The sequence below is a fragment of the Myotis davidii genome, unplaced genomic scaffold (genome assembly GCF_000327345.1).
Source record: "Myotis davidii unplaced genomic scaffold, ASM32734v1 scaffold2027, whole genome shotgun sequence".
Lineage (NCBI taxonomy): Eukaryota > Metazoa > Chordata > Mammalia > Chiroptera > Vespertilionidae > Myotis > Myotis davidii.
The window spans coordinates 744892-757641 of NW_006297890.1; the positions used below are offsets into that span (position 1 = coordinate 744892).

Consider the following 12750-nt stretch of genomic DNA (forward strand, 5'->3'; position numbering starts at 1 on the left):
CCCAAGCCATGCCGACTGGGCTGCTTTTTCACATTTACCTTCAGCCTCCAGATTTACCCACCATGGCCTTTCTCATCTTCACCCTAGAATTGACTGTCTGCCTCTTGGCATTCCATGGGAACTGAGAGCAATGGTATAAATTTTTAACATATCATTTCTAGTTGTGCACTTGTTCTTTCTTTGAAGAAGAAAGGAATTCCCAAAACTCGTAACAGTTAACTTTGATATTTATCGTTGGTGGTGACATACTTAAAGAATCCATTTTCAGAAAGGAAAGAGAAAGTAGGTGAGACCTCACCATCCTCTTACCTCCTAACTCCACCTGACAAACACAGCATTGCTCTGCTTGTATTGCGTGTGGTTATTTTGATGTGCCCATCAAGTAAGTACTCCAAAGGCCCAGTGATCCACAGGCGAAGCATCTGTGTTGCCAGGGTCGTCTGCCTTTATATCAGCTTTCTCCTGTGAGTTTGGAATCCCTTTTATTCTGTCCGTCGCAGGCATTATATACTCAAGAATGCAGGCCTTGGGCTGGAAGTCCGGAGACCCAGCTTTCAGTTTTATGACTCTACATGTGCTTTATATCAGCTTTCTCCTGTGATTTTGGAATCCCTTTTATTCTGTCCTTCGCAGGCATTATATACTCAAGGAATGCAGGCCTTGGGCTGGAAGTCCAGAGACCCAGCTTTCAGTTTTATGACTCTACATGTAGTTAACATGCATTGCTTTTCTTAAGTCCAAGAGCCTCTCTGGTTAAAGATCTCATTTTTTCAATCAGTAGGGGGGAAAGATGCTATTGGAATAAACAGTGTTAATAGGCAGTGTGACATTCTACATTTGCAATTTTAACATCAATGTATACATTCATACACATACATTTATAGAAATACATATATTTCTATAAATATATAGAGCATGTGAATACATATATTTCTATAAATATAAAGAAATATATGCCCTACCATCTCCATCTGTCAGTGTGAGGTCTCTCTGGAGGAAGCTGATATTCTTATCGTTGCTCTTTGCATTAGCTGTATTCATAGTCTCTGCTATGGCTTCTGTATGTACTAAGTGGGCATGAAGTGTATCTTCTTCTAAGGGAAAGAATATTTCCTAAAAGAATACATAAAATGGGTAGAGCTACTTTTTCCAATACAGTTAGGAACAAAGTAAGAAGTAATACCAAAATGACATTTGGGTGTTTTAGAAATAAAATACATCAACAAAATTAAGGATTGCTTCCTTATGGAGAGATGAAAGGGATAAATGCATCTGAAAACTTCAAAGTTGATAAGTCAGATAAAATGGAGAGAGTGGGGCCATGGTCATTTAACAAATGTTCCTTTCACTTTTTGTTCAGTGTTCCTCTGCAGAACGAGGTGGTGAGTGAGCTCAGTGGGATCTATCCAGTTAAGCATAGACTGGGGCAGGGCTTCCCAACAGAGGCCGTGATGGCTGGCCCATGGCCCGGTCCTGGGGTGTGGCCTTGTTCTCACTGTAGCACCCATTTCCCTGTAGACCATGCTGCTGTGCACATGCTCATTTGGTTTGGGATGCAGGCCCTGTTCCCTCAGCTACAGACTTTTGAAATTCTTAGAGAGCAGAATGCATCCCAAATGCCCTCTTAGTCATTAAATTTGGGCTGTCCACTAGCACCGGGCCTGGTGCCATGGGTGTGGTGGGCTGTTGGTAAATATTTCTGACTCTGGTCCATCACATAACTTTTTTGCACATTTCAAGGTGCCTGAGCCGAGTCATCGCTCTTTAAGGTGTGGAAGCAGAAACAGTTAATGAAATGAATTTCCAAATGGTGTCAGGAGGCACTCCTATGAAATTTTAATTAACATTACCCTAAGGATGCCTTTTAACATAAAAGTTATACTTTTCAAGGAAGGGTTTTCTATAGATTACGACATAGCAAGATTCTCTTGTAAATCAAAAGTGAGATTAGTTCATTCAATTCAGCTTATATTTGAAAGAGTCTTACAGGGCCTGTTTGGTTCAGTGGAAAAGATCAAGGGTTGCATTAGTAAGGCCTGAATTCAGATCCAGTAAATTGTTGAGTGACTTTAGGGATTTTTAACCCCTCTGCATGTGTATTGTGGTGATTAGAGATAATCTATGGACAGGGTCTGGCACACAGTGGTCAATAAGTGTTACTAGTTATTACATCAACGTTCATAAGCATCAGAATTAACCTGGAAGGGGGAGTAGATAAATGAGAGCTGTTAGGGCTCAGGATTTCTCTGGAGTGGAGGACCCCTGGTAAATAAATACTGCTCCTTAGAAGGCCCCTTGCTCACATCTCCTGTGTTCATCTAGTGACTCGGGTCCTCTCCGCATCGCAAAGACACCATCACCACCCGAGGAGCCTTCACCCCTCCCGAGCCCGACAGCCAGTCCCAATCATACGCTGGCGCCTGCATCTCCCGCACCAGCACGGCCTCGGTCACCTTCTCAGGTAGGAAGAGAGCAGATACATTGCAGTGACTAGAAGAGCATGTGGTGGGGTGACCCATCTGGGATAGCCCTGCGGTGCTGGGGCATGGAGAGGAGTTTCTGGTTGGGAGATTTTGAGGTGTGAAGCTTTAGGCATTGTGATTGTCACTAAGGAGTCAATTCATTTTTCTTATTTGGATTTTTATTTCCTGGCACACCCTATACCTTAGCGTTTATCTCAGGCTCCCCTACTCTCCTCTGCTCCTATCTCTTGCTTCGTTTCCTAGAGCTTCGTGTAATCCTACCTTCTCTGTGAAACCTCCCTCCTGTAGTGCTTTAGGTAACATTTGGGGCAATTTATAGACATGAAAAGCTCTTTTGTGTATATGCGATTTCACGCTTTTAAATATATATATATTGATTTCAGAGAGGAAGGGAGAGGGTGAGCGAGATAGAAACACCAATGATGAGAGAGAATCATTGATCGGCTGCCTCCTGCACACCCCACACTGGGGATTGAGCCCACAACCCTGGCATGTGCCCTGACTGGGAATTGAACTGTGACCTCCTGGTTCATAGGTTACGCTCAACCACTGAGCCACGCTGGCCAGGCTTCACACTTGGTATCACCCGCCCTATATTGTACATGAATAGACACTCAACAAAAGTGTAGGAAGCAAATGATTGAAAGAAACTGTAAAGGCCAGGGAAAGGCAAATATGGAGAAAATTTGCCACCCATTCCTTTCCTGCTTTGGGTGAAAATGAAATTCCATTGAGAAATCTTGAAATCTCCAGTGCAGTTCAAGCTTTCATGTATACGGCTGACAGTAAGTCGGGAGAGGCCCAGGAAGATGTATGGAACGGATGGACCCTTAAAATCCTTTGGAAAATATTGGAGCGGAAAATGAGATACTTGCTCCCTGTACGTAGTCTCACCAATTCCAGTGAAAAACTCGCTTGACTTTAATTTAACAATTTTAATTTATTGCTGAATTGAGAAGTCGTTTTCAGTTGCTTCAGAGAAGGTATTGCCTTCGTTACACTTGGAGTCACAGGCACCTGCCTCGGGCCCTGTGTGTAGCTCTTGTGTTGGGGTGAATGGAGCCTCAGAGCCCGAATTTTTTATTGGACCAGGGCTTGTCAGTGCTCAGAGAGACACCCACGCAGATGGCGTTGTTTACCTTAATCAGGTAGGTTTGTTTCTATGTGCAAATCTGCATTTCGGTTAGTGAACTGTCTGTCCTCCCAGCTCTGTTCACATGAGTTTCTGCGTGTCTCACATGTCATCTTTGGCTGAATTAAGTATTGTTCGTGTTTATTGCCTTATAGACGAGGAAAGGACCACCTGTCCCACCTCTGCCTAAAGTCACCCCGACAAAGGAACTGCAGCAGGAGAACATCATCAGTTTCTTCGAGGACAACTTTGTTCCAGAAATCAGCGTGACGACCCCTTCCCAGGTGAGGGCCTATTACAGAGGTGGGATGTCCATAGGGTAGCGTGGCGGAGGGACTCTCAGGGGCCAGCTCTAAAGACAGTGGCAGAGCCCCAGTCACTTTGACTCCGTGGTATTAGTGTCAGGACTGAAGGGTCTCGAGTTCGATTCCATTCAAGGGCACATACCTGGGTTGAAGGCATGATCTCCTATCCCGGTCGGGGCATGCAGGAGCCAACCAATGGGTGTCTCTCTCTCTCTCACATAGGTGTTTCTCTCTCTCTATCTCTCCCCCTCCCTTCCACTCTCTCTAAAAATCAATGGAAAAGATATCCTTGGGTGAGGATTAACAAAAAGAAAGAGAGTGGCAGATATTAGAGCCAGCAATATAATTTAGTAGCTATTCGGGTTTGCTTGTCTAAAACATTTTCAAGTATTTGAAAATGCTCACATTATTTTTGATTATTAAGATTAAGTAGCACATATTTATTGTAGAAAATGGGAAAATACTGAAAAGTGTAAAATGAAGAATTCTAACAATCACTTAAAACATACCGCTCTGATTTAGTTACAAATATGCTTTGACTTATTTCTCTTGGTCTTCTTCCCACCCCCACCCCCGCCACCCCCACTTATATGCTGATTTTGCCCACAGTACCCAAATTGTATGGTTATGTACTCCTGACTTTTCTACGTAATCTCACTGAGCATTTCTTCGTGTCATAGGATTATCTTTTTTTAAAAAATGTTTAACCAAGTGTATTCTATCGGGTGGATTCAGCAGCCTCTGACTGTGACCAGTTTGCTTTTGATTTTTCCATGATTTCCAGCACTTTGGTGAACGTCAATATAAACGAATTCATGTTTGCACCTTCGTGACTTCCTTTCTCTGATTGCCCAGTAAAGAATGGGAAGATGAAATTAAAGAGGTGAATACTTAAAGTCTTCTGCCCTTCAGCAGGCTTTAATGTATCTGTGCACATGACTTGGCAAATGGAACCATCAGTGTTGCCCTGGATTTCAAAGACACCTGGTGCAGGTGCTCCACCCCCGGTTACCCTCAGGGGACTGTAGACCTGTCTCTGCCAGTGGCTTGGCTGGCCCATTGCCTTGAGAATGGTCTTGACTTCCAGAGGTCCTCCTCTTGTCTTCGAAACCAACTCTTCGTTTTAAGAGTGAAAAGTCCCCAGTCATGCCAATATCATTCCTCCCAGTGTTCTCAGGATTAGAAATAATATTTACATTTTGCGAGATGTGTGAATGCAATACTTTAGTGACTGAACACATCCACAGCAACACTGCATACAACAGCCTAATTATAATCACATATAATAACAGAAGTAATGCACTGATATCAGGGGGTTCAGAAAATAAAAAGCAGTGCGGTGGCAAATCATAATTTGTCATCCTTTTGGGGGGCTATTTCTCAAGAGACACCATGCTTTTGGCTAATTGTTTTCCTTCTTCTGTATGAAATGCTGTATTTGTGTGCACTGCTGAATTTGGTAAGCTACCTAGGGTTTGAAACAAGATTTAGCAGGTCCTGTGAGGAGGGGGAGTTGCATGTTTACCAGCACAAGGACAAATCATGCCTGTGGAGACACAGATGCTGCCAGGAATAGCTGTTTGGAACCAAATGATCTTACTCAGCACTCTGCTGGCACCAAACTTGAGCTGCTTGCTAACAGCCCAGCTTCGTTCTCTTTGCTGCAGTTTCCAGTCAGAGTGTTTAGGGTGATAGCGTTCTTACTCTGACCTTGCTTTCACCTGGACCCTTGGAGAACATCCTTCCAATCGTATCACAAAGCGAGAACGTGGCCACCTAGGTACCATGTGTGCTCAGCTAAGGACATCTCCATTAGCAGTCGAAGCAACTGAAGTAGAGGAAACATGACACATGGACTAGCGCTGAAATAAAGATGGGGCTCCCGCAGTTTGAAATGTGTGTATTTGCAGTTTGCTGGCTCATAGATAAGGGTCCTTCCTGGTGAGGGGGGAAAAAGGGTCAAAGCAGTTTTTAAAATTACAAATGCCCGAAGAGGCCTCTAAGTACTTCTGAGAGCATTAACTTTCGCTGGTATTGTTGAGAGTGTGATAGGAAAAGTCAAGAGTTGGGGGAGAGGGAAGCAAGCACCTTTCAAAACAGAACCTTCTCCAGCCGCTGCTGCAGGGAGACGGTAAGCTGGCAGAGCACTTGCTGGCGTGGCCAGTCCCTGTGCAGACTGCGGAGTTGTTGGGAAGGGAGGGGGAACCTCTCCGGCCCAGGATCCTTTATAACTTACTGGCTGTACGTCACGTCCATCCATCTTATCAATCTGCCAGGCGATTTTGCAAAAACTACCTACTGGAGACATTTTGGGGGTGCAGTTTGGGAGTTCCGTTTCCTTTACATGATTTTCTTTTAACATGGGGAGGAGGCAGAAAGGCGTTTCTGTCATTTTTTCTGAATCTGAGAAGCAGCATGGCTCTAGCACAGTGATGGCGAACCTTCTGAGCTCGGCGTGCCAGCATTTTGAAAAACCCTAACTTAACTCTGGTGCCGTGTCACATATAGAAATTTTTGATATTTGCAACCAGAGTAAAACAAAGACTTATATTTTTGATATTTATTTTATATATTTAAATGCCATTTAACAAAGAAAAATCAACCAAAAAAATGAGTTCACATGTCACTCTGACACGCGTGTCATAGGTTCTCCATCACTGCTCTAGCAGGTGGACACATGGCAGCATTTCCATGGACTCAATGGCTGTTAGTCTCATGTCATGATGTCAAGGGAGGGAGTGAAGCAAAGTTTCATATTTCAATCACTTTTTAGCTTCTTGAGTGACATAATCTGGTTTTATTTTAAAATGTACAGGTGCTGCCTTTCCTGTACATTTCCTGACGCAGCCTAACAATTCCCTTCCTTGCTTCTTCCTCGGTAGATAGGATATAGCCATTTTGTGTTGCTTTAGCCGTTTGGGTCCCATCCAGCAGTGTCTGATCAGCAGATCTGGGCTGGGGGCCAAGCATCTGCTTTTCTACAAGCTCCCAGGTGATGCTGACACTGCTGGTCTTGAGATCACACGTGAGAACCACTGTTTTACAGCATCAGGATTCCTTCCACATGATAGAGTTTTGTGGCTATGAACAAAGTACCACAGCGGATTATACCCTTCCCCAACAATTTTTTTGTTAAAAACGTTTCTTTTTCAGACTAATTTTTTTATTTTGGTTCTATATAGTATTTTTGATGCTGGTTATGAAAACAGTTTGTAACTCGTCTTCCTATAAACCATATTTTTTTACCATATTTTCTTAGTATACTCGTCGACGACTGAAAAAGAACATTTTGTGAAAACGAGTATACACGTTTCTGCCGGGGAAGGGGTTAACAGACTTCTTTCAGGGCAAAAGTCAACTGGGTCAAGTGTATGTCATGATGGACCATTTACAATTGTCCATTTAAATATAATGTGTCTTTACATGTTCTATACTTAGGGCGTCTGGACTTAGACACGTGGACATGTGTGCTTATGATATTACGTATATTGATCTGATTATATGTCACATTAAATATTCCCAGTGAATGGATTATCTCACCAGAATGGTGATGTTTTCAGTCATGCACAGAGAAACGATTCAAAAATAAACAAAATTTCAGGAGAAAATGAGATGCCAGCTGCCAAGAAGCAGAGCATCGGAAGCTAGGAAGCTGAGATGCACCGAGAAGGTTTTCCCGGATGCATACGTGACATTCCTGTGATCTTCAGGTCATTATCCCTATTTCAGAGATGACCAAATCTGTCCTCTTTCTGCGATGCTGTGTGGCTCCAGGGCAGACATAAACAGGCAACCCCTTTTTGCTCTTTGTGTAATTCTATCAAATTACTCTGTGATGTGAGTGTCTTAAGGTATAACTCTCAAGATTAACGGGAAAAAACAAATATACATTGAGCCTGAAAAAATCAGCTACACATTTTAAAGGCAACCAAACTAGTATTATGGCTATTTGATAATAATTTTACATGGATATACATGATTACTAATAGTAATTAACTACATCAGCTTCCATTTCCATGTTGAGTATGTCCTGTATTTTATGTACAATGTATTTGTTGTCTTTGTCACTCACTCTTGGCAATCTTAGTAGATAAAATTATTTTCATTGTATGCATGAAGCTCAATGAAGCTTAATTAATTGCTCAGAGAGACGCAACTAGTAAGTGGCAAAATTGGGCTGCACACCCAGATTTATTTATCTCAATCAAAGGCTCAGCATAGCAGTTATAGTCTAATGCCTCTTTTCACCCATGATCTCTAAATTCCCATTTGAGGCTCCTTAAGGGGATCCATTAGGCTCATAAGGGACTTGGGTATATTTGTGCAGCCGGAAATGTTTTGGAGGACTGACTCACAGAGCATTGAGAATTCCTCTGCAGATCTTGAGGACCCCCGTCTGAGAGAGGTGGGGGCGGATCTCAGTGGCAGCTTGGAAGAGCATGGGAGTCACAGGTATCGGACTGCTGTCCGGACCAGCGGCATTGCAGGCGGGGACCCAGGGCCATAGGTAACGTCCTTCAGCTCAGACTCCTCATCTCCAAATGGGAAAAGGATGCGATCTGCCCTTCAATTTTCTGTAATGATCAGACAAGCCAGGTAAATCGTGGATTGGGGAATAGAGTAAAGTAATTCTTTTAGGGCAATGGTGTTGTTGTCATTAGACTGCAGCAAAGTGCATGAACACGAGTTAATGTTCATAGTTATAAAATTATTACCACAGTGCCTGCCTAGCACATTCTAAGTGTAATATGTGTTTTCAAAATGTTAAAAATGTAATTTGTACCAACCAATATAAAAGTCGGTGACAAAACTCATGCAGACTTTGAAGAGGGGCCAAGGGAATCAGTTGACAGTTTTGTGACTGTGACTAGTAATATAAGCGGGATCTCGGTAAAGCATTATCCTCGTGAAATTTAAAAAGTATATGTGTGAGGAGTAATCATGCTGCAAAACAGATAACTCAAGAAAGAGCTCAACATCATGATATTGAAGTAGATTTCCTTCTACAGTGCGTGTAGATAAACTAAAAAAATATACGATCTATTATGTAGCTTTCCATACATTCCTGAGTTAAGTTATTTTATGTTTATGACCGATATTAATTAAAATAATTCCTGTTCTTTAAAGTTTTTCTCTAAATAGCTGTGTTCTCATATAATACTTTATCCATTGTTGTGAAATTTCAATTTATACAACAGATGGTCAAAATTGAAGCTTATATTAAATATCAAACACATGTAACTTGAATTGTGTGAAAACCAATCCTAATTCTCTTTATCATGGTCTAGTTTATGGGGACTTTATTTCAGCTCTGCCTCATACTGTGTAACTTGAACCTGGGTTAGGCCAACTTCAAGCCCACATTATTTTTCCTGTATCATGATACCATAATAAATGACCAAATGATAATATTTATTTTTATAAATTTTTGCTATTATCATAGTAGGACTTCTGTTCTATGTCCTATTTGACTTACCTTCTCTCTAATCCAAGAATGTTATTGGGCGAAGAGCTCATTTTGTGATGAACATTGGGGGGGCATTGTTCTCTTCTCTTCCTCCCCTTCTTCCTTTCACTGTCCCACCCTCATACTCAACAGTCCAGAAAAACAATATTATGGATGAGGAATGGATACATGATAATTAACTCTAGGGATAGGGTACCACTGGGGGTGAGCCAGGTGGAATGTGGTCACAGTAGACAATGATCCCTTCTTCCTTATAAAATTTAGCTTCACAGAGGACATCATAGCTGTGAGTTCCTGTAATGAGTTGATGCCTTGGCCCATTTTATCCATCTGATCATCTGTAATTCTTGATCTGAGATATAGGAACTAGCAGAGAGGAAGATTCCTTAGGTCTTTGCAGCAGTAGGATACATCTCTCAGACATTCTCTATGTTGGCTGAACTTGGAGCTGGCAATGGACAGCAACTGAAACCTGGGCCATGTTTCTGGGCATCTTAGGTTTTCCTTGGCCAGAGTTGGTTATTTCCCCTTTCATCACAGGTAGCTGGTGACTCTGGGAGCATGTGGATGAGCCACCTAAACAGTAAACTGCCATTGGAATACTGACTGATATTAGAGGATTATGTGAGTTATATGATGAAGTCTTATCAGATTCAGGCTGTGCATGTTTTGTTTTGTTTGAACAGAATGAAGTCCCTGAGGTGAAGAAAGAGGAGACACTGTTGGATCTGGACTTTGACCCTTTCAAGCCTGAGGTAGCCTCTGCGGGTTCTGCTGGAGCGACCCACTCACCCATGTCTCAGGTATGAAGTGGTTCGTATGGTGTTCGGAGACGATATTCCATAAATATTAATAAGCTGGGAAGGAAGGGTAAAATGGAAACTTTATCAATATCAATTATTCTAAAGTTCTCTCTACCATTAGCTTTCTCTGTCTAGATCTGGAATAACCATGCATTCCAGTTTGCCTAGAAGTCATCTATCTCAGAGTGATTATTCAGAGTACCTTTGACGGTTCTGTTTTGGTGGCCAAAAAAAGCAGAAAATCATTCAGAATACTTCCTTCTCGGAGCTCTTGTGCAGACAGCCAGCAGAAATCATGGGCTTCCTCTGCCCTACTCTCCGGTGTTCATTACTTTAGTGCAGAAGGGAAAGTTCTGCAGTGGATGCTGTGATGGTTAGTGGGTGAGATCCCACAGCATTTCTGTCTGCAAGTTTGAATCAAGAGATGCCTCTTTTATATCAACTCATGATTAAATGAATCCATAAGTTGTGGGACTTTGTGTGGATCTAGGACGAAGATTCTTTCAGAATTTTTTAAAAAGGTGACCTTGGTTAAATCCTTAAAGTCTTGATTCTGGAGAAAAAGCATTATGCAGCTAGGAAAGTGGCGTGTGCCACTGTGCAACTGTCCTGGCTTCCCAGCGGCCATAATTGAGTCACCACGCTGTGGAGCTGTCCTGTGATCCAGCTCTAATCACAGCTCTCCTCCTTTGCTAAGAAGTCTTGGGCTGAGGTAACATAAGGAACACAGCTGCGCAATTCTGCTGGCCTTCTTTCCCCTTCACTCAAAGTGACCTCCATTCCCATCACCTGATCCCATGTTTTAAATCGATGTTCTTGCTGTTAGCAGAACACCTCGCCTTGTGATCTCTGCTGTGTGCACACAAGCTAACCCACCCTTTCATGCTCCCAAGGCTTGGTAAACATGACGTTTTACATTGCTGCCTTCCTTTGGAGAAAATACAGTCTGCATCCTGCTGTTAGGAGCTTTAAGGGGCTATAAAGCAAGAAAACATAAACCACCTGAATAATCAGAAAATGCATATTCAATGCAAAGGAGTCCCTGTATGAATGAATACCTGTGGTTTTCAGTGGAGCTGGTTTTTCTCTCCCCTTAGTCATTGTACAGGTAGATGCTGCAGAGGTAGATGCTAACCCAGACACCAACCAGGCTGTGCAGAGATGCAGGGCGGGCAGGCGGGGCAGTGAGAGCAGGCTCACACGGAGCGCGTGGGTTCAGTCAGAACCACAGGGCCTCCGTTCTGTAGTGCAAACTCTAATGGAGACATCTGTAGTCCCATCTGGAAACTGTCCTGTTCTTAAGATGGGAGTGCCAGATTCTCTAACTTGCTGTTCACATTTAGTGATTCAAAACAAGTACATACACACGGATTAGTTCTAGTCACAAAGACATGGGCAGAAAAGGCTGTGGTTACAGGCTTGTACAGGCAGATGCTAACCCAGACACCAACCAGGCGGTGCAGTAAGAACAGGCTCACACCAGAGCCTCCTCCTCTCCAAAAACCTGCTCCCCTCCAAAAAGCCCCTCCCCCTCGTCCTTGGCTGGAATCGAACTGCCGGCCCTCCAATCCACAGGCCAACGCTCTATCCACTGAGCCAAACCAATCCGCGCTCTTCTCCTCTCTCTCTTTTTTTTTTTTAGGGCATAAGGTAGAGGGTCTTCAAGCCATACCAAAAGGAGGTATAAAGACCTCTACTTCTCTACTTGGACACAGAGCAGTCCAAGTAAGACCCCAGAGGCTTGAAATAGTGTACAAATTGGGGAATTATGATGTGTTGCAACTTAGGTAAATATAAACTATCTGGGGTTTATGATCATTTAAATTTTTATAAATATGATCTCAGATCAAGCAAAATAGGACAGAGAAGGTCTAGGCTTCAGGGTCAACAATTTACATATCATACAGAAAATTACCAGCAAAGGTAAATCTGATATAAGTTCTTTCTTTCTATGGAGTCTTATAGGTCAGCTATTCAAAGTTTTCTTTTAATTGATTAGGAAATGATCAATTTCCTAATATTTAAGCAACTTTTCTTTGACTGCTTAGCCGGCAAAGAAACCTCTGTCTCTGGACTTGGCCATGTGCCTGGCTTTGAATAACAGAATGAAGCAGAAGTGCAAGTATGCTGCTCTTTCTTGTGTTTCTGTCATCTACGTGAGGACATTCCCGAGGTAGCTACTGGCATGGAACAGATACGTGGCAGAGACTTGAAGTGCCCAGTCAGCCCAGTTGAGGCTCATCTAGATCAGTGGTCGGCAAACTCATTAGTCAACAGAGCCAAATATCAATAGTACAATGATTGAAATTTCTTTTGAGCGTCAACTTTTTTAACCTTAAACTATATAGGTAGATACATTGTTATTAACTGATTTAGGGTACTCCTAAGGCTTAGGAAGAGGCACACTCAAGGGGCCAAAGTGCCACATGTGGCTCGCAAGCTGCAGTTTGCCGACTACGGGTGTAGGGGAAAGTGGAACTAGCATTAGCAATAATTAGGATCTGCACATTTCCCCCAAGATGTGATAAACTGGTATCTAGATACCTTGTTTACATCATTC

The 12750-nt window shown here is 42.7% G+C and overlaps 1 protein-coding gene across 1 annotated transcript in view; it reads left to right on the forward strand.

Moving 5' to 3' along the window:
• The window catches only part of AMPH (amphiphysin), a 101647-nt gene that overhangs the window by 55829 nt on the left and 33068 nt on the right, over positions 1-12750 (forward strand). The window contains exons 9-12 of the mRNA XM_015570468.1: positions 2288-2461; positions 3771-3899; positions 10074-10190; positions 12239-12312. Of these exons, the coding sequence (XP_015425954.1) occupies positions 2288-2461; positions 3771-3899; positions 10074-10190; positions 12239-12312 (494 nt within the window). The remainder of the gene's footprint in view (positions 1-2287; positions 2462-3770; positions 3900-10073; positions 10191-12238; positions 12313-12750) is intronic.